The 22,939-nt window shown below is 39.9% G+C and overlaps 1 protein-coding gene across 1 annotated transcript; it reads left to right on the plus strand.

Moving 5' to 3' along the window:
- The first annotated feature begins 210 nt into the window (after positions 1-210).
- suclg1 (succinate-CoA ligase GDP/ADP-forming subunit alph) lies at positions 211-22,684 on the plus strand. The gene is made up of 9 exons (XM_034079441.2): positions 211-319; positions 3,919-4,019; positions 9,195-9,311; positions 9,480-9,692; positions 9,934-9,991; positions 10,560-10,643; positions 13,929-14,080; positions 18,092-18,280; positions 22,269-22,684. Exons 1-9 carry the CDS (start codon positions 286-288, stop codon positions 22,293-22,295), a joined length of 975 nt encoding a protein of 324 aa, XP_033935332.1. The 5' UTR covers positions 211-285; the 3' UTR covers positions 22,296-22,684.
- The last annotated feature ends 255 nt before the right edge of the window (positions 22,685-22,939 follow it).

Below are 22,939 nucleotides of genomic sequence, written 5' to 3' on the forward strand. Positions count from 1 at the left end.
TCTTTCACCCATTATGACTAGAACTACACTACCCAGAATGCCTTGCAAAACGAAGCAGCCGACGTTTTCGCCTGGAATATATAAATCTCTCTATGTAAATACTTTGTTCACATTCAACATCAGCAGGCTATTGTATATTAGTAAAGAAAGCCCGAAGTGCATTGTTAAATTATAAAATAAAATCTAGCTCTTAAAAAAATCACATTTGAAGGGGATAATTCTAGTCAGCGTCGGTAGTCGTGTGTCGGGTCCTCATCCTCCGGTGTCATTGGTGAATGACCGAAGATGTCTCACAGCAGGTTGTTTGCGAGGCTGCTTAGTAAGTATATTACTAAATTATAGAGTTATACTTGAAATGTTTGCTAGTTTTGTATCTGTCACGAAATTAAAGTTGTTGACTGCGTGCTATACATTAACTGAGTTCTGCATAGTCTTGCACTGGCTAGCAAAGCTCCCCTTGGTTGGCTGTAAGTTAGCTTCCATGCTAGTTAGCCACATTAGCTTGCCAACAGTCTGTGTTGTTTTAACCATAGGTTTTAACTCGCTGACAGTTAGCCAGCTAGCTAGCTTTTGGCGTCCAGCTGAAATCTAACTATAACCCACTAGGCCAGAGCAAGCATTGCTCTTTGACCTTGCATGTCCTTTCAACTCAATTAAGCGTTTATGCTTAAGTTGTTTTGGTAGACCATGTGAAGCTAATGTTAGTTGTAACCTTGCTGTGATTGAAAGCAGCTACTGGCAAATAGCTGTTTAGTGAGCCTGTTTGCAGCATGCTTAACGTTACATCGCAGAGACTTTTTCTTTTAGATATCTGACAACTTAGTTTGACTAGGACGATGGATTGGCAATACTATAGTCTGCTGGATGATGATAACTGAAGTTTAGGAGGTGTAACATTCCTGGCACATTATGGTAAACTGAACTTTGTACAGTCATTGATAAGTTGTCTCTGAAAGAAGACCAAAGTTCAGATAGTGAGGGAGAATACTGCGACCTTAAGCTTCTGTTTAGAGTGCTCATATGTAACCAACATATGTTACTGTGTCCATTCTTTGAATACCAGTGGGTTGACAAGCTTCAAACCTAAACACAGGATCATTACAGTAGTCATTATCAGAGTTGTTTTCTTCTTTTTACCCCATGTTACGTTTTATTTGTTATGGTCAGGCAGCCAATGCTTGAGGCTTTTCTTGTACCTTCTGACATTTGACAGAGGGAAGCCTATTAACCTTTGACATTGCATCAATGAGCTTAAGGTTTAATTACACCTGTGTTAAACTAGTGCACTGGATGTTTTAAGGCACAATGAGTAGGATTTGTCTGATTTCTTTGGAATCTCAACAACTCTAGTGGAAAATGTTGCGACCATACTTCTAGTTAGGTAATGAGACTCTGGGTCAAGGGGTGACAGCTAAAGGCAGAGGTCGAGTAAGGGGCCCGGAAGCACCCATAGAAGTCCTGCGCCTCCTTATTTACACTTTGACCCATATTGCTGGGATAAGAAACATACTTTCTGCAGCTGCTGGAAACAGAGTTGATAAGAGCTGTGGGACTGAACTGAACCATAATAGAAAATTTTTCGGCTAGAAAGTCAAAACATTAAGTTAAAATGGTCTAAATACTCTATTGCAGAGCTGGGTAATAATTATTTATGAGTAACATGTAGTCATTTTAATAAATGTGTTGAAGCACCATTGTTTCCCTTCCACCCTTACCCTACAGTAGACCAAAATAAATGGGTTAGGGTGTACTACTACTAATGTGTACTATCCTTGATATTGATAACATTATCATACATTTGAAATAAAAATAAATAAAAGCAGCTTGCTTTGGAGGACACAATCCCTTATCTCTACGAAATATCCTGAAGCAAACTATTATGTGACACAAAAAGGCAATTGCTTATTTTGGCTATTAGGAAATACGTTTTGCCGCTTGCTGGAATTTTTTAATAGGATGATCTAACTTTCTAAATGTTTGTATTTCTTACTTCTTCAGTGCAGCAGAGTGGAGTCAGCAAGACCCAATAGGTGTACACAACTTTCCACTTTTATGTTGTTTGATCCTTAAAGGTGGGGTAGGTAAGTTTGAGAAACTGGCCCCAGATACACTTTTTGTTATATTCCGTGGAATGCTCTTAACATCCCGATAGCAATGAATATCTTAAGTGCTTTGACAAAAAATCCATAAAAAAATGTCATCTGTGGAAGCCGTAGTACTGTAAAAAGTACAACCAATCATTTTAGCCGGCCCGGCTAAAATAACTGGATGGCCCACCTGCCTGTCAGCCTTCCATCTGTGCACAAACTTATCTCGTGCCCTCATTGGTCATGTGCGCGTTCGTGTGTGTTGGAGGAGGGGCTCTGTAAGGAAGTAGCAGATTTCTTCCAGCTGTGTATTTTCAGATTCTAGCGCACTCGAGCCGGTTTCTCCAAAATTACCTACCCCACCTTTAAGCAGTTTCAATTATTTCAAAAGTATACTGTTAAGACTTTTAGGAGTTTTGTTCAGTCTTGAATGTATTCTAGGGATGCACGATATTGGGTTTTTGAAACCGATACCGATAACTTCCTGATTCTCAAGACCGATACCGATAACCGATAATAAAAAAAGATTTACGCCACTAATTATTTTAACACGATTAACGCATGTGTATTTTTTTTCCTTGGCCGCCCCGTAGTTTCAGAGCGCATCGAGTTTAAAATACCATCTACAAGCTGATGCTGACAGCCCCGCTCCTGCCGCCCGCTTGTGGCAGACCACACTTCCACGCTCACCGGCAGGCACCGACTGGCCATCGGGAGGACCGGGAGGGTGTGTGTATGTGTGGCCCGAGCGAGCGAGAGAGAGACCTTACGTGCATTGTTGTTGTTAGCATCTGGTGCTAGCTAGCTGCGCTAACGGATATAAGGAGCCGTTTAAATGAAAACAGAGGAGCGACATTTCGCCACAACTGCGCCGAGCACTTGACTTTATGCTGGAAGCCAGACAGTGGGACATTGTACGAACAGTCAGCACGGATAGTGCAACATGATTGCAGCGTCCAGGCAGCTCCGGTTCGAGCATATGCCTTGAGTTGCACATAGCTCCAGCGCGTGCACACACACACACACACACACACACACACACACACACACACACACACACACACACACACACACACACACACACACACACACACACACACACACACACACACACACACACACACACACACACACACACACACACACACACACACACACACACACCACACACACACACACACACACACACACACACACACACACACACACACACACACACACACACACACACACACACACACACACACACACACACACACACACACTATTGTATTATTGTCTTCGTACGCTTTTAACACACCATCGTAGCGATGGTGATGTTTCAGGTGACTGATCAGGTTCGAAGTATTAGGGAGCGCTGGATTTGTGAAGAACTCCCCTCTTCCTAAACCACTAATACCACAGTACTGGCAAAACGGAAGGAGCCGAGTGAAAAACAAGCGCCCCTCATCCCAATCCACCCACACCGCAGTATTTTTTTCTTTTTTTTTTACCCAAAAAATATATTGTATATTATCGGGGCTATTAATACTGTTATCGGGTTTATCGGGATGACGTCATAATTCCTAATATCGGACCGATAATTATCGGGCCGATAATTATCGTGCATCCCTAATGTATTCATTACATAATTCAATAACACAATAAAATAGGGTTGCTTCATATATTTGTTCTGGTCCCATATTTTAATTGTTATTTAACATTATCCCTTATCTCTACAAAATATCACTCAAAAAGGCAATTACTTATTTTGGCTATTAGGAAATATGTGTTGTCCATTTTTTTATATGGAGATCTAACTTTCTAATGTTTTTATTTCTTACTTCTTCAGTGCAGCAGAGTGGAGTCAGGCACTGTTACACAGCCTCAAGACCCAACCTCTACATCAACAAAGACACAAAGGTCATCTGCCAAGGATTCACAGGGAAGCAGGTTTGTACTGACGTCTTGTTACCATAAACAGATGGGTTACTGTGATATTTTTGTGAAATCTCAGTTTTTCCTACACACACACACACACTTACAAAGGGCTGCTCGATTATGGCAAAAATCATAATCCCGCGATTATTTTGGTCAATAATTGATATCACGATTATTAAATACGATTATTCATTGACTTTGAAAACATCCATTTATTGAACTTTAAAACAAATACAAATAATAATTTGAACAGTATCTTTTTAACTGTTGATTACCCTGAACGTATAATTCAACTGAAAAACCAATGCTAAAATAAATGATACATATATATTTACATTTAAATAAATAATATCAAAATAATAAATACCAATAAAGAAGATCAACAAATATTTTGGAGCACACTTCCACACGCTACTAATCATATATAAATACAAATAAATTAGATCAAATATGTTGCAGTGCACCGTCACAACCTAGCAAAGCAAAATAATCTGAATGCTGACATTTGACCTTGGATCAGTTCATTCTGTAGTGCAATTGTTGTAAGATTGCTTTGCATTTATTAAAGTCATTTTCAGTTGTTTATTTCAGCTTGGAAAAATGTATTTTGACTTTTGACTTTTCCCCCCATGACTACCCAGAGTCATCGGTTTAGTCAATGATTATACATACCAGTTATTTTTCAAGAGCATGAAAAAAAGCTGAAGTGAATCACTTGAACTGTATCCAGTCAAGGAGTATAAAAATATTGGCAAGTGTGTTCAACAAGCTAGAAACGTTGACTTTACAGATTTATTCTCCCCCTTCTGTCCTCACGCACATTATATTTTTCATCTTCCATTTTCTCTTCAACATAATCAAAAGTTGTTAAATATAGCTCAAGTGAACACTCTGGGTAATTAGAAAGGGATGAGAAATTAAGCAAGTGTTATTGAGTGCCCATTATGGTGTCTCTGGCTTAATAAGCAAGCCATTTTTCTAATTTATTGTCTTAACATTTGCGATAATAATGGTGCAAAGTTAGTAGAAGGTAACGGAGTATATTACAATGTTTGGGAGAAAATGCTGATTCATGGCTTGTAATTCCTCTTAATAGCCCGGTTATACATTAAATATGAAGGTCCTTCATTTGCTCTTGTGATTTTGACCCTTGCTACTTGTCTACATTGGTTCAGCATCTTCAGTAATAATTAACAGACTTACATGATTTGTTCACCAGAAAATCTATTGACACTGACCTCATTTTCTAAGGAAGGTACAACTGAAATTCACTCACAAAATGTTACCTCCTAAAAAGCATTATACCCTCTTGAGGGCTATTAATGCTTTATCTGGTTTTTTTTCATTTACGAGGGTTCCTCATGTTATAATTAGTACCAAACACTACGAAGGGCAAGTCATAGGCTGAGCTTACTAGTGTCTCTCTCTCTGTAGCTACCCACATTAAGGTTGTCATATACGGTTTCCACTGTTATCCCTTGATGTGTTCTGTATTAGCTCCTCATAGAAGCTGTATAATGTTTACTTTGAGAGAAATATTCCAGCCATAATATGCTTTAGTTGGATAACAAGATATTTTCCCCCCAAGGTCAATAGTGAAAACTAAAAGTCAACCTAAAGTCAATCTATTTTTTAGCTTCACTTTTTCATCAAATGAAAAATATTCAGAATGTCTTGAGTGTCTTTTTTGTAATACATTCTTCCCCTTTGGCTAATGTCTGGCAAAGTAATTTTTCTGTGAGTTTTCTGTTTAGCCTCCAGTGAATATGTGAGATACAAAAGGTTAACAATATAAAGTTGAAACTAGAAGTTTCTTTGAAAAACTAATTACAGGACATTCGAAAATATTTGTTTATCTTATTTGGTAATGAAAAAATGACTATTTTAAAAATGGTAAGCTTTACTCCAGTACAAGTCAGGCTATAGTGTTCTATATTAAAGGTAAATCTGTTTGAAACAAAGTGAAAATGCAGTGCTATTCTGCACCTTAACTATCATGACCACATTCACAGGGTTATTTGTGCCAATAATGACAATTCAATTAAATTGTGGCAATATAATCTATACTTTTTATCCTACAAGGAACTTGTTAGGTTTATACACTTTAAGGAAAGCTCCTATGCGAAGTTAGTAAGTACCGTACTTTTCGGACTATAAAGCGCACCTGCATATAAGCCGCAGCAGCTAAATTGTCCGTCTGTCTTGCTCTGGTTCTGTCTCTCGGTTCCACTTTTACTTTGGTGCGCTACCTGTCTCACTCTTTTCCGGCCTCCAGCTTTTCCTGCTGGAGCCCGCCACTTAAAGGTGGCGGGCGCGGACCGGTCATAGAGCCCATAGTGTTAAAGGTGGTTAATTTTACCTGTAAAATCCATAGATTTAGGAGGTTCTCTAGTGGCCGTTAGCTGTACAAAAAAAATGGGGAAAAAAGTCGCGGCTTATAGTCCGAAAAGTACGGTACATATTTGTCTGGACCATAGACTGTATATAGGACTGGGCATTCATTTACCTCATGAATGTAGTGATCAAGTCTTTCAAATCAATTTACATGCAGGTGACTGTATGTCAAATATATTAGCAGTATTTTGAAATATATTCTTTGACACACAGGAAGCCTGTGTAAAGACTTCAGAACAGGAGTGATGTGATCCACTTTCTTAGTGTTAGTGAGTACTCGAGCAGCGGCGTTCTGAATCAGCTGCAGCTTTCTAATAGATTTTTTAGTGAGACCTGTGAAGACACCATTGCAGTAGTCGAGTCAACTGAAGATAAAAGCATGGACAAGTTTTTCCAAATCCTGCTGTGACATTAGTCTTTTAATCCTAGATATGTTCTTTAGGTGATAGTAGGCTGATTTAGTAACTGTTTTAATGTGACTGTTGAAACTCAGGTCAGAGTCCATGACTACACCTAGATTTCTGGCTTCATCTGTTGTTTTGAACATTGCAGACTGAAGCTCAGCGCTAACTTTTAAACGTTCTTCCTTGGCTCCAAAAACATATTTGAAAAACCCTGATGGAATATGGCAGCAGGAGGAGGATTTCAGAAGTTGAATAATGTCCTCTAGGTTTTTATCATTAATCTGATGGAATTGTGTCATGGTGTTTGAATTGATGTTAAGTGGACACAGAGACAACACATTTGCTGTTCCTGATGCAGAGGCACTGACTGCTTGTCTGATTTTCTGAATTTTGTCATTTCATTTCATTTCATTTCAAACCTTTATTTAACCAGATTGGTCCCATTGAGATCATAGATCTCTTTTTCAAGGGAGACCTGCAGCATATAGGTTCCACATGAAACATAAAACAATAAAGGACATTATACATTATATTTCCAGGATACATAGTTATAGACATTTACAAGTGCCCATTGTATCAGCAAGCATTTCATTTAGCCTAGCTTTAAAAACATGCAGAGGAATGAGATTGCTCAGTTTCAATTCTTGCTGAAGATTGTTCCAAGCAAGTGGAGCTGCGCACATAAAAGCTGTCTTACCGAAGACAGTCCTTGCTCTTGGCACATCTAACAAGACTACATCCTGTGATCTCAGACAATAGCTGCTTGCAACTCTGTGTTATCAGAGAGCAGATATAATACGGGAGTTTACCCAACAAAGCTTTATAAATAAATGTGTACCAATGACTGAGCCTCCGTACAGAGAGTGATGGTAAACCTGCCTTGGTATACAGTGTACAGTGATGTGTAAGCGCTTTACAATTTGTGACAAATCTCAGAGCACTGTGATACGCAGCATCCAATTTGCTCAGGTAATTGGCAGGTGCATTCATATACAACAAATCACCATAGTCCAGCACAGGTAAAAAGGTCTCAGTGACTAGCCTTTTCCTGGCCTCAAGCGAGAAACAAGACTTGTTTCTGAAAAAGAACCCTCGCCTAACCCTCAGTTTTTTAAGCAGGTTATTGACATGAAGTTTAAAAGTGAGACAATCATCAAGCCAGATACCAAGGTATTTGTAACAGGCAACAACTTCAAGTTTTGTTCCTTGCGTAGTTACAATATCTAAAACAGGCTCTGGTGTCTTTTTTGCTTTTGAAAAGAGCATTACCTTGGTTTTATCCACATTTAAAAGAAGCTTTAATTCAGAGAGCTGAGTCTGAATATATTGTTAAAAACTGCCTGTAATTTAACAACAGCCTCTTTAATGGAGGGACCTGCACAGTACATCACAGTATCGTCCGCATAAAAATGTAAAGTAGCTTCATCCACATTATCACCTACGTTGTTAATATATATGGAGAATAAAAGTGGTCCTAAAACAGAAACTTGTGGTACACCATTAGAAATGTTTAACCACTCAGAAGACAGTCCATCAAAATGAACACATTGGGACCTTTCAGAGAGGTAGTTCACAAACCACCCCACTGCATGGCTGGATATGCCAATACTGAGTAGCCTCTGCTTTAAAATGCGATGATCAAAGTGTCAGTGAAGAAGGACGCAAAATCATTGCATGCCCTGGTGGATAGAAATTCAGAGGCTACAGACACTGGGGGGTTAGTTAGTCTGTCGATGTTAGCAAACAAGGCACGTGTGTTGTTTTTGGCAATGATATCAGAGAAGAACGATTGTCGTGCGTTTTTCAATTCCAAATTATAAAGGCCAAGTCTCTCTTTATAGATTTCAAAGTGAACCTGAAGATTTGTTTTTCGCCACCTGCGTTCAGCTTTTCAACATTCTCTTTTTTCTGTTTTCACGGTCATGGCCTTTCTCCATGGAGATATTTTCTTGCCAGACACTTCCTTTACCCTAGTTGGAGCAATGGCATCTATAACATTCTTAATTTTTGAAATAAAATGATCTACTAGCTCATTTACTGAGATGTTAGCAGGGGCAAGTGTGGAAGAAAAAGTAAACATTTCCCTAGTATTTTCAGTTAAATATCGCTTTGTGGTTACCTCTTTTTGAACATTTTTGTGAACAGAAATAGAGCTCTCAAAGAAAACACAGGAATGGTCAGAGTGCAACATCAGACACCACAACCAGCAATCCAGCCTTGCTTATGCATCCATCCCTTTACCCAGCAGCTCGGGTGATTAATCCTGGGTGGCAGCGTATTTCCTCCTTCCTCTCTGTCTGTACTGATATCTCAAGGTTGGCGCTACAGAAAGCGGCTGCACCTCACTCCATTACGCTCATTCACACGCTGCCTCCTCTCATCTCTGCAGGGAACGTTTCACAGTCAGCAGGCTCTCGACTATGGCTCGCAGGTGGTTGGAGGTGTTTCCCCGGGAAAGGGGGGGAAGACACACCTGGGGATGCCCGTCTTCAATTCAGTCAAGGAGGTATGTGTGACTCATTATCCATCTATGGGTGTCCCTATTTTATTTCCCTGTATCCTGTGAAGGACTGCAAAGCTTTTACATTTTAAAGAAACATTAGGTGGCACTATTTCATAACTTTTAGAATTCTCATTATTAATGCACCACCGATACCTTTATTGCTCGCCTCAGGCAAAGGAGGGCACAGGGGCAGACGCCACCGTGATTTATGTCCCCCCCCCGTTCGCGGGAGCAGCCATTATCGAGGCCATCGATGCCGAGATCCCCTTGGTGGTGTGCATCACCGAGGGCATCCCCCAGCAGGACATGGTGAGAGTTAAACATAGGCTCCTGCGCCAGGGCATCACCCGCCTCATAGGCCCCAACTGCCCAGGAGTCATCAATGTAAGCACACACACACACACACACACACACACACACACACACACACACACACACACACACACACACACACACACACACACACACACTGCATTTGTTTTGCTTTTATTTTAAACTGTTTTGATTAATGTTCAATGTTAGCAGAAAAATACAATGTACAACTTAAAATAAATATATAATGTTAACTTTGTTTTAAGCAGTGAAAGCATGGTAATTAAACGTTAAATGTGTATCTTTTCTGCAGCCTGGAGAGTGCAAGATCGGGATCATGCCAGGCCACATTCACAAGAAGGGAAGAATTGGTGAGTTTTGCTAAATTGTCGATGAAATTAATAAAATGACACACTTTAAATTCTTTGTTTGGATCTTTAAGTATTTAATTTATGCATTCAAGCTATGGGAGATTTTGTATTTAGGAATATTAGTTGAATAACTAATTAAATAACATGTTTAAGTCTATAGATAGAAACGACTGAGGGAATCTTGAAGTCTAATGTATCAGAAAAGACTAAATTATATTCATATACCTTTTAGTTTTTTCCAAATTAAACAACGTCCTTAATTTATACTTAAATTGAGCTTCTGTTGACAGCTTGATGAGGAGTGTGTGCTGCTGTTGACCAGTGAACCTTTACAATACGTCTGTTTTTATATTAAATCGACTGCCGCTACTCCCAAAGCATAGACACAACAGCTGTTACTGAGCTGCGATCTCTTTGTCTTTGCTGTCATCGTGAAACGATTCAGTCAATGTTAGACGGAAAAAGACATCTGCATTATATCATTTTATCACCCCTGACTGGAGCAGTGATTTAGTTTTATTTTACAAGAAATATCATAAAATGTGTGCTTGTAAACTTTTCCCTTCAGGTATTGTGTCTAGATCTGGTACTCTTACATACGAAGCTGTGCATCAAACTACACAAGTGGGCCTGGGCCAGTCACTCTGCATTGGTAAGTAAGCAATAACCTGGGGCATATTGAATTTAAATTTAGCACACAGTAACACAGCTCTTAGTTTTATATCCAGGCAATATTAAAACAAGCACTTAGCTGGGACTGAAAGAACAAATTGATCCTGATGCAGTGGATCGCTTTATGGGTGCTGGAAGATGACACGGAGGAAATTGAACAAAGAATAATGGAGGGAATTTCATTTAAGTATGTGTAGCATTTGGCTTGGAGATAGGACGGTCACTTTATACCAGGCACTCAACATCACATGCCCACATTTAATTTGAGCCTCTTTGTGAATGTTGGCAAGACCCAAGGCATGAATTATAAGACGTAAAAAGACTGCTGTTGTGATGTTTCCTCACATCCGTCTTCAACAATTATGATGAAGGGGATACAAACTTTCATTAAAATTCCACTGAGGAAGAAAAAGGAAGGTTAAGTCACCTTGCACCAAAACTTTCATTTGCATTCCGGCAAAGAACCCTTTGTATTGAAAAGCACCAGGGTTTCCCACACATAGACTATACTTGGGCGAGCCGCCCAGGTATATTAACGGCCGCCAAAGTATATTTCGCGACCCATTTAGGTTTTTAAAAAAAAAAAAAAAAATTGGATTATTATTTTTGTATTCGTCCGTGACCACGACGCCATCTGCGATCGATTAACTTGTGGACAATGCTCCCTTGCTCTGATCTCGCCTCCTTCTGGCCTGTTAAGTGGCCTGCCTCACACAGGGTGATGGCTGTCCACATGATGTGGCCTGCCGACATGGCCACTGTCATACAGATCATAAATCAAAGCCCTTGATTGGTCTCTGTGTGTCATTCAAGCTCGGGATAACCTCAGGTGAGGTAAAGGACTCTCTGAGTGTTTAGACAGTTAACTTAGTCTAAGTTCTCAGTGGGTCTCAAACGGTGTGGTCACCACCCGCCCAAGTATATTGCAGATCTGTGGGAAACACTGAGCACTTAATAACTTTACGATCGTTGCTCAAAATATTCCTGTCCAATGAAAACATTGAAGTATCTGCCATCTTTGAAGGGCACCATTGAGATTAAACAAACTGATCAAGCCCTCAAATGTCTTTGTGCTGAACATTTTAAAGCAATTGCGTCTCATCTACTGTGGTTCCATTTCACATTATAACATGAAATATGAAGTTCAAAACTGACAAACCTTTGCTATAAAGTATTCAATGAATATTGTCAAGAAGATAAGAAGAAACTACTCATGGAGCATGGATTTCATAAAGGCTTTTGAGCTGCCTCTTTTCTTCCTTTTCATTATCCATTTTGATGAGTGAACTTTAATTTCCTGAAGCAGCTAAATGTTTTAAAACCTAATCATAATAGAACAGGTTCTGTATGACTTGCAGGTAATACATTCAGTTCTACAATTCCCCACTAAAGATGTTTAATTCATTATTACCCTACCTTTCTGCCCCACAATCTCCCCAGCCTTGTTCCTGTAACTTTTTATAGCTCAACCTGAAGCTGGGACATTATTTAGAACAATGTTTCTGCCTGTCTTGCTGTCAGAAGTCAATCAATCAATCAATGTTTATTTATATAGGCCAATATCACAAATGTTACATTTGTCTCAGTGGTCTTCACAGTTTGTACAGAATATCAGTATGACAATACGACACCCTCTGTCCTTAGACCCTCACATCGTACAAGGAAAAACTTCCGGAGAAAACCCACAGTTTAAAGGGAAAAATGGGAGAAACCTCAGGGAGAGCAACAGAGGAGGGATCCCTCTCCCAGGACGGACAGACGTGCAATAGATGCCGTGTGTAAATTGAAAAGATAATACATTTGCAGTTAGTGAATTTCACTAACTGAATTTCTTCACTCGTCTATCCTCCTTATTGTCATGCTCAGTGAAAATGATGAGTTGAGCCTCTACCATGGCTGTTGTTGATGCTGCAGTGCATACTGGGACTAATCTGTTTTATCTCTATCATACAGACTTACTCTGATGAAACCCAGCTTTATTACTTCTTGGCAATGCTACAAGTATAAAGATGAACTATATCACAAAAACAAAATCGTTATCTACTTCCAACAAATCTTCATGTGAGGGCTCGTTGGACACCAAAATCAACTGAAAAACAACTTTGCTTCATTATTATTTAGACATTTTAATTACTGGGTGTCCTCCAGCCAGACTTCATAAAGCCAGCGCTGCAACGGTATTAAATATTGTAGAGTTCATTAAGAAGGTTTATTGGTAGTTCTGTTAGTGACTTAAGTCTGAGACTGACCTAGGGGCCGCTGCAAATTACAGCTAATACAATATTTAATATCACTGTCATCTTTGTTGCTGCTAATGTGCTTCTCTGTGATAATTATTCATGTCGTTTTTCTTCTTGGTCCTGCCAGGTTATTTTTATTGGAGAAATATAAATCTGGTGGACATTTTGTCTTCTAATATGTATCTGTGGAAGGTTTGCCCATGCTATTATCCTGGTGTAATATTTTGTGGAAATGATATTTGAAAATGATAACAGGACCCTTGAAATTTGGGAATAAAGTCACAAGTCATGTATTCTTGAACCGAGAGGGGTCATTACATTCCAATAAAGAGAGGAGGGTTGATTGGGTAGCAAGGCAATCAAACAAACTTTTATAGTGACTGTGAAGTAAAAAAAAAAAAATGCAGCACCTATAACCCCAGTCAATGTTTACATTATTTAAAAAGTACGACGCACTGTTCTGTTTAAGCCTTAAAACAACTTCAACCGATATTTGTAAATGAACAAAGGGGTTTCTTGAAGTTTCAAACCTACAGAGAATAATGAATTATGCTCTACTCACATCTATGAAGCAATTTAGCATCTCTCAGCTTATTGATTAGATTTTCTGACTTAACCGTTTTGATTCTCACCGAGTTGTTTCCAGACGCAGCAGGCAGCTCATAAAAAAACTCTTAATAACCCACTTTGCACTACACCTAAGCTGCTCTGCACTAAAGGGAGCATTTAGCAGCTAAAGAGACAGGTATTTTGTCTTTTGAGTTGTTTTAGCAAATACATTACATCTCTCTGTGGCACAATGTGTAAAAAGAAAACACATTTATGAAGTACTTCCATAAGCCTCTTGAGTTGTGTGTTAGATGACAAGTAATGCTGAACCTAATTCTGCTCGCATTAAACATTTCAGGCAGTGCCAAAGATATGAGTTCCACCTGCCTCTTGTTTTGCTGAACAGCCATGTGATCCTCAAATACTCACAGGAATTTTAGCAGTCTACAACTAGTGTGTGTTTTGTCTCCTGCTAGGTATTGGTGGGGATCCATTCAACGGTACGGACTTCATTGATTGTTTGGAGGTGTTCCTGAATGATCCCAAGACAGAGGGCATCATCCTTATTGGGGAGATTGGAGGCAATGCTGAGGAGAATGCAGCGGAGTACCTCAAACAGCACAATACTGTAAGGGAAAAACACCCATGATTTAACCTCACTCTCCTTGTTCTGTCCTCTGCTGCAGCACATGTTTCTGTGTTCATAACAAATGTATCCTTAGCTCTTAGTCATGCCTTTTCAAGCCTACCAGCTGTAGAGAACACTGAAAAGCATCGTGTGTCTAGAACAATTTGTCCTTTGTTTTTGATCACTGCCTCAGGCTGTCTCTCACTTCTCTATGTCCGTGTGATAAATAGAAAAAGTGACAGCTGGGGTAAAGGTATGAATCACGGTAAATGTTCCCAGAAATCTACAGTGTTGACGAGCAATGCACCTTCAGTGATGCCCACATGTGATGAAGAGCAGCAAGGTTATTATCGGCTCATGTTGCCATGTCGCTGCTCTAGAAATTGACATTTTGAACTCCACCTGCACATGACTTTTAATCCATCAATTTTGTCAGTGTGTATGTGTCTGTTTGTTTCTGTGCATGCGTGCGTTCTAATGGTGCTCTTGAGCTGAGAAATGGATTTCAGTTGCCCTCGGCTGCTCTAATGCATGCAAATCTCCCGCTGGCGTCTCGGGAGAATAACTTCTCTCGCTCAACAAATAAAGTACAAACACCCCCCCCCCACACGCCCTCAGAGTGTTGACAGCAAGGGGCAGTTCAAATGAAACGCGTGCATGAAAAAGCCCAGCCGAGTGTAAGAGTAAGCTGCAGATGCTCCGCTGAAAGTCAATTGAGTAGAACATCCTCAAAAACAGTGTACATTTCTTAATGGTTGAGGAGAGCATAAAGATGTCTGAAGACTGGTTCAAACTTTACTTCATTTGAATACATTTGGATTCACATCACAAATACCCTTACCAAAATGAGCTCCCATGTGTGCATTCTTTATGAATGTGGAGCAGAGTGTTGCTAGAAAGAAGCAGCAGGTGAGCTCAGACAGAATGGATAAATAAATACGACCAAATAGTGACTTGATGATCAAGTTTAGCTAATTTAGGAGGTTTTTTTATTTACAAGAGCTTTAGTGCATTGATCTGTTGTATGTAGTGACTTGAGCATTTCATTTGCAGTCTTGAACTGGCAAGAGTAATCTGCCAATATGTCTCAGACTCATGCATAATGGAACACTTTCCTCTGCTTTAGAGCAGTGCTTCTCAAAGTGTGGTCCGTGGACCACTGGTGGTCCGTGAGTGCCCCTAGTGGTCCGTGAGTATATTGGTACAATTTCACATTTGAAATAAATAATAAAAGTTTTCCGCACTCTCACACGAATATTTCCGCAATGGAGCAAGGTTAAGTTTCACCTTCGATTGCATCATATAGCCCAGCGCAACACCTTCATCACACATGTTGCCATTTGTTTGTACCATTTTCAGGCGATTTGTAATCTGTTCTTGAAAAACGATGTGTTTTTGGATATTTGTGGTCCTTGGTATGAAACAGTTTGAGAACCACTGCTTTAGAGGACGAGATGGGATAGAAAAACATTTTTGGGCTCACTCTGAAGAACCATGTTAACCTCTGAATGCTTCTCACATCTGTTCAGGGATTTTATATAGGTTTAGTTTAGTGTCCATTGAAGGAACTTTTAAAACACAATTTGTTGGCTCTAATAAAATATGTCATGGTATATTCCTTCATGGCCACTGAGCTACACCCCTAATAAAAAGATGGGGGGGTAGAAAATCTTCTACGCAAAATGCATTAAAGCTTCATCTGTTCAGGTTGTTGTAATGGCAAGTAAAAAGCAAAAGTCATCCAGACACAAAACGCTATCAAGTGAGAGAGTGGCACAAAATAATAATCCAATCTTGTTATCGGGCACCGTGATCAGATTTTGGGTCAACTAATCGTGAATGGCCCCCAGAAGAAAGTTACATTGTGTCTTTACTAGCTGCGCCCTCGGCCACTTCAAACCAGAAGAATGGTTTCAACAGCAGATTTAACTTTGGCAGAACATTGTGTTTATGTACAGCGGGAAGCCATTACTCACACTAAGTGGTTAACAGAGAAAATAGTTCCTTTAACACTCTGCATTTTACACTCCTGTGACAAATCATGCCACACGGGAAACTAAGTGTTTACTCTGCTCTGATACATTTAGAGTCCAGTGTCTTGGTTGATTTGTGTCATGCAACATTACATCTATTGAACTCCTGTTTGGAAGAGACACACTATAGCAAAAGGTGAAGAAGTATTGATTTCAGTCGTACAGTTGAATTACCGCAGACTTTTTATCTGCTGACACCTTAATTCTGTAGAATTCAAGAAAACAACCTTATATTTCCAACTAAGCTCTGCTGTCAGATTTTATGATGCAGGGCATATTTCAAGGTTCAATCTTCATCAGTGTCTGAGGCGCTTGCGAACATAATATGGTCTTAAAAGTCACCTGTATCAAAGGTCTGCCAGAGTTTATGGGCTCTCTGAAGTCAGAAGAAGGTTTTCCTCAGAAGAACCATATTAGAATTTGCTTCATGCATATCAAGTAGGTTGGAGTATTTGGCACCCAAGCTACCATAGAGGTTTACTGAATTTCTCTATTTCAGCCCCTTGATTTTTAGCCCGGCCTGTCTCCACTGAGCTTAGCTAAAGCCCTCCTAATTCTGTGGAAACAACACAGAGAACTAACGCAGGATGTAGTCTGGAGAAAAGTGTTGGTGAGCGCCGTGTGTGCGAACACACGCCAGTTTTATTCATGCCTACCCGTCATGTTTATAGGGCCGTGTAATTGTCTCCGTTTGCCTTTCTAAGCTGGAGTACAATTTCTCACCTTGGAGCAGTGCTGTTTTTGTGTTCATATAATAAAGCCCTCCTACAGGCCTGTTGGTGGGGGAACTACCCTATTGGGCTCATAATTAAGGTAATATATCCAAACTGCTAACAGTGGAAAACAATAGACGGGTAGAGTGAATGATAGCATAACTCCCCTCGCTGTATGCATTGTTAGTACTCAGTATCAAGGGAGGCAGGGATTAATAGAGTAATTAAACCCCTTTTCGTTTGAGGTAGATTTAAGACCTGATTCACATGAGGGTGGTTTGTTTATCAAGAACGTGATTTGACTTCTGAATACTGAGCGAGGTTCGGTGCTAATTTGTTTTGTGCTTACATTTTTCACCGCTGCAGAACAGATGCTTGCAACGTGTTCAGAGCACTTTAAAGCGATATTCCTTCTTTTAATTTCCCCATAACAGTGCAAGTGTTAATGTCTCATTAGCGGCGCAGTTCTATCCAAGGTCCCTGGCTGATGCACGTCCTGCTAGTTTTAATTATTAAAAGTCATCTCCAGTTTATATTAGCTGCTGCCATCTTGTTCCTGCCAGTGTCAGGTCTGAATATGGAGCTGAGATTGTGGGCGTCTTTGAAGGACCTCACTGTGTGTGTGTGTGTGTGTGTGTGTGTGTGTGTGTGTGTGTGTGTGTGTGTCAAAATTAAGTTGTTATTCCTAAGTATGAAATATTAGCTGCCTTACATACACACACTCCGCCCCCCTTGCTTATGGTGTTATTGCTGAAGATGAATTATTGGCTCTCTTCACCTTGGAAATGATCTTAACTGTTGAACGTAACATCCATCAGCGAGCAGGCAGCACAGACAGCACAGACAGCCACCAAGCTAATCAGTGCCTGCATGACTAATTACCATCTCGGGAATGAGATGATATGAAGTGGCAGGGGGCTGAGCCCCTCTCTGGTCATACACCAACCCATGCAATTAAATGGCTTGATTGACCCTTTGTTTTAATAATGCAGAGCTGGCTGGTTAGACAAGCCTGTTATGATCTGTAATGGGAGGACATGGGGTGTTTAATTTCTTATGAATGAATAGAATGCAGGTGCAGAAAGCTAATGCTCGCTGTTTTCATCCATTTCTAGTTTTTCTCCCTTCCTTCCTCCTCAAACACTTTGTCACTGTGCTAACTGCACTCACATCCTCACTCTTTCCCTGGATCTTATTCTGTTTTAGTCCATTTTCACAGAATTTTATGCGCATGTTTTTTTTTTCTATCCCTCTATTTTGTCCAGGGTGCTAATGCAAAGCCTGTGGTGTCCTTCATCGCCGGGCTAACGGCCCCCCCCGGCCGCAGGATGGGCCACGCTGGCGCCATCATCGCTGGTGGGAAGGGGGGAGCCAAAGAGAAGATTGAAGCCCTCCAGTCAGCTGGAGTGGTGGTCAGCATGTCCCCTGCTCAGCTGGGCAGCACCATTTTCAAGGTGAGTCCTTCGGTCCAGCAAGATATTATTTATACACCGGCTGAAAGGGAAGGCATCATCAACACTTTATGTACTATGAGTATGAGCGGCATGTTTTTGACTTAAATATTTCTAATTCTTGCTACTTCACAACATTTTAGAAAGTATATTTTAATTCTTTACTCAACACAATTATCTGACCTTCTACCTTTAATTGCACGTTACGATTGAGTATTAATAATCCAATGATAGATTACATCTAAATATACATGAGTACATTTACTTTTGATACTCAAAGTATGTTTTGCTGATAATATTTACATAATGTTTAACTCCCATTGACATAAGATCTTTCCAAAAAAACGTTATGCTTGTACCCTAAAATTGACAATCTGACTACGTCGGACGGAGTAATATTTTCATCATAATTAATCTCTCCTCCTCTAACATTCCCGTTACATCTGAATGACATCTAAATAAACAATAAGGCAACAGGAGTTCATGTCTGAATAATCATTACAAAAAATATTGTTTTTTTGTTGGCCTCCTCCATAAATCTAATCTCTTTCTGACTTGTATCGCTTTTCCTCTCCCTTACTTCAGTTTCCATCTGGAGTGTTATTACATTTTCGATGTTACATGATTTTGGCATGACATTTAAACATTTATACTAATAATGGTAACATTTTACTCAAATAAACTAAACCAATCATATGATTATGCTTTCATTACACAGAGAAATATGTTAGCTCATTAGAGCTGACGTTATGTAATTATCGTAATTACACCGTACAAATTAAATATCTTGTGATTCTAGTCACTTGTGGCACCATCTTTCATCACCAAGCAGTTACAAATTGAAGAGGGTCAATTTAGGACGAAAAAATATATTCTGGTCGTAGCAATATTTGAGATTGAATTTTGAATACGCCGTAAAGAAAGGCAGAAGAGAGGGGCAGAAATTAATCATCGCATGTTGACAGTGGCTGACTTGGCGCCCCTGCTTCTTTATTCCCGTTTATCTTTGGGGAAGTATGTATTACACCCATTCATCATCTTTTACTTTCATTAGCACTGCTGGCGCTCCTGCACGCCGATATAGATTTGCACACGTTTTTGTTCTCGAAGTTTAATTCATAATCATTGTGTGTAATGATGAAAAACGTGCAATGTGGTTGTTCATTTTGCTGCACATTGTGTTCATACATCTCTGTTAATCTCATTGGCTGCCGTAATGGAAGCAAGTAGGCATTACGACAGAAACAACGCGGCCCCCGACTCAGGGGGGAGGGGGGGAGCTTCTCTGCTGTCTCACCTGCAGGAGAAGTGAAGACGCATTAGATACATGCGTCATCTTATCCATTAGAGGTATAAGTATCATACTTACAGCTACAATTGATGGATTTAGGTAAAAAAAAAAAGTAAGATGAACGAAATAACCTCCTTGTCTAGTTCATACATTCATTCATTGTGTCTTTTTTCAAGTGGCGGATGTTTCCTCGTTCATAATAACAACAGAAAGATTCATCGTCATGTGAGATAGGGTTACCAATTACTGAAGAGACTATGGCTGCGAGGGAGTGCTCTCGTCTTTCAACCAGAAGGTTGTGGGTCGATGTATCCTTGGGCAAGATACTTAACCCTGAGTTGCTCCTGATGGCATGGCCAACGGTGTGCATGAATGTTAGTTCCTAGAGTAAGGTACACTGCTCTGTGTGAATTGGTGTGAATGGGTGAATTACATATATAAAGTGCTTTGAAGGGTCGTAAAGACTAAAGATAAATAAATAATACAAATAAATAAAGATAAATAATAAAGATAAAGCGCTATATCAGTACAGTCCATTTACTAATGCAAGATAATACAATGGCTGCTCCATCTCGGTGGAACTTCATCAAATTGAACAAACTCTGCTGAGGAGGCTTTTTGTCCACAGTTCATGAAGATAATAATTACAAATAAACACTTGGAAAAACTGGGTTCATGTAAACAGGAAGTGGTTAGCTAGCATTGCTCTGTCTCAAAATGTTTCATCCTTCCAGGCATTTGACCTAAAAATAATATTTGATGGCATCAGATCTTGTTTTCTCTTAACATTTCTAAGACGGATACATGGAATAGCTGTTGAATTTACACTGTCACTACTGAGATAATTAAAAATACAATAGATCCCTATTGACCTTGTGCACAGGAAATGCAAAAAAAAAATTGTATCTTAAATATATATATATAGTGTATTCATATCTTATGTGTCTTAACATATACTACATTGTTTCTGATTTGAAATGTTTGTATTACTAAATGAAGCTGTCAGTCCCTCGGGTGTTTGTGATTTAGCAGATTTGATGGTTGTCTATGAAGCTCCCAAACTAAAGCATTGTATTTTTTAATAAGCTCAGGACAGACATTGTGCAAATGGTAATCTTCTTATTTGGCACAAATGTATCATTGTCCTGAAATAAACACGTTTTTTTGTTTATATTTCAGCTTTACTAATGTTCTCCAAATAACCCTACATGTCATGTTAGTCACAAAAGATTATTCAAGAAGATGCAACGCAACTGGAAAATAGTACATTATAACTGAATGAATTATGCAGTGCAGTGATATCCAAAGGAGTTTTCAGTGCAGAGAAAAGAGCAGAAAACATATTGTGGTTTTACTTGTTTATCTGAGAAGAGCCTGATTCATATGCAAGGTAGAGAATAATGGTGACCTTTTTAGTTGTTTACAAAATATCTGGAGCTTCTAATCGCAGCAGCAGATAATATTATTCCATCCTGCTCAATATTCACATGTGTTGGGATGGGAGCAGACAAACAGAAGCGGTATCTCCAGATTCTGTTTGTGTAATATATTCAAAAGTTCAAGGCGGCGCTCGCAAGGCTTATTTATGCCTCACACATCTGGTTCCAGGTGTGTTAAGGCTGTCGTCTGCCAGCATGTAAATATCTGACTCTTCTTTCAGTTTCTATTCAGACATATTTTCACCTGCCCTTACGAGTGGCAACCTCCATTTTACTCCCACCTCCACGCTTCCTCTTGACTTGTCAGGCATCCCAGTCTGGGTCTTTCCTCCCCCTCTCTGTCACAAACAACTCTGCCACCTTACATCCACACTATGATTCCTGTCTTCTACCCTTGAGTTACTGTCTGCCTCTGTGGACTAACAAAGCATCTGTCTGCGTATGTCACAACACCATCCTCCCCCTTCTGTCTCGCCATCCCATTGCTCTTCTTTTGCTCATTTCCTCTACAGCTTTATCCCTAATTACTGATCCCTGCGCCTCTCTCTCCTTCACCCCACTGCATCTATAAAGCAAAATGTCTTCTCTCTTTATTCCGTCCTTCCCAGAAAGTGGAGGTTAGTGCGGGCCAATATTGCCTCTCAAGCACTTCCTAATATATTTCCTCCTGAAGGGGGCAGTAGTCCTCCAGGTTTCCACAGGCCGTCGAGGAGCGGGCCAACATGTGCCTGAGAGCTTGTGTGTTCTGCAGACCTGATAAAGGACATTTGCATTAAAGTGACTTTCCCCCTGTGGAATGGGAAATTCTTGGGCAACGACATATTCTATCATCCTACGGTTTGCGTGATATTTCCAAAATTGAATATGTAAATAGCTACATCCTTTTTAATGGCTAACATAATGCTTTCTCATTTGTAGTCACATGGTTGGACTGTGCTGATAAACACAGTGACTGTAACCTCTCATAAATCAGAACTGTGCAGATGTGCAGCCTCTATCAATCACAGGAAGTGAGCTGTTGACAACTGGAACTAACTGACACGTTCAGCGCAACATGTTATGCACTCCAGGAAGGAAAAAAAACTCAACAGGCTCTCCAGAGCTCCAGCCGCCTCGCTTTCCCCGGCTCAACAGCAAATCTGATACATGGGATCAAAACAGAGACTGTGAATTTTGCATGAATAAATCATTCACTTCTGTCTCACTTCATTTCCGCATTGTGTCTCATTCTTCCTTTCTTTTTCTTGCCCATCTCCTCTAGGAGTTTGAGAAGAGGAAGATGTTGTAAATTGTGCGAGAAGGCACCTGACCTCTTAGGCCCCCCCCAACCCTGACATCGAGATGAACAGCCTGATTCTGGAGGTGGATATGCCCGACAGCATCTGTTAACCGCCATTATTTCAACCAAGATGCGTACTTGCAGTGTTTATATTGTAATTTCTGCCATGAACTTGTACCTTGCACATACACAATAAAATAAAAACAGTGTCCTCCTAATGCTATCCTAGAGAAGTCGTTGTATACAAAGCTTTATAGATGTGTTTGTTCCTCCTTCACATTATGACAGCCAAATGATGCTTACCTTAGTGATCTGTTTGGTTCCGTACACACATGCTATGACATGCTCATCACTCATTTAACTGGCTGTCCACCTGAATAAGAAATATGTCTATCATTCCCCTGCTTTGTCGTTTCGATCCTTTCATATGTCACGTTTGAGAAACAGATGTGATCTCAATACATAAAGTTGTCGGCCTCCAGTTTTTTACCTCTTTGAATGAACTTGACATCTTAGAGAACAGACGGGGAGACAAAAGGTGTCAGGTGTTGAGTGGGTATAATGATGACAAGCTTTTCCATTACATATAACCAGGTTTAGTGTTAAGATGAAGGTTCTTTCATACCATAAGTCTTTACACTAATGTTAAATCA

The sequence above is a fragment of the Pseudochaenichthys georgianus genome, chromosome 1 (genome assembly GCF_902827115.2).
Source record: "Pseudochaenichthys georgianus chromosome 1, fPseGeo1.2, whole genome shotgun sequence".
NCBI classification, from domain to species: domain Eukaryota; kingdom Metazoa; phylum Chordata; class Actinopteri; order Perciformes; family Channichthyidae; genus Pseudochaenichthys; species Pseudochaenichthys georgianus.

Coding starts and splice junctions, on each gene's coding strand:
- suclg1 (XM_034079441.2), top strand. CDS start 286: ATGTCTCACAGCAGGTTGTTTGCGAGGCTGCTTA. Junction 9,992..10,559: donor TCACAAGAAGGGAAGAATTG/GTGAGTTTTGCT, acceptor TTTTCCCTTCAG/GTATTGTGTCTAGATCTGGT. Junction 14,081..18,091: donor ACCTCAAACAGCACAATACT/GTAAGGGAAAAA, acceptor TATTTTGTCCAG/GGTGCTAATGCAAAGCCTGT.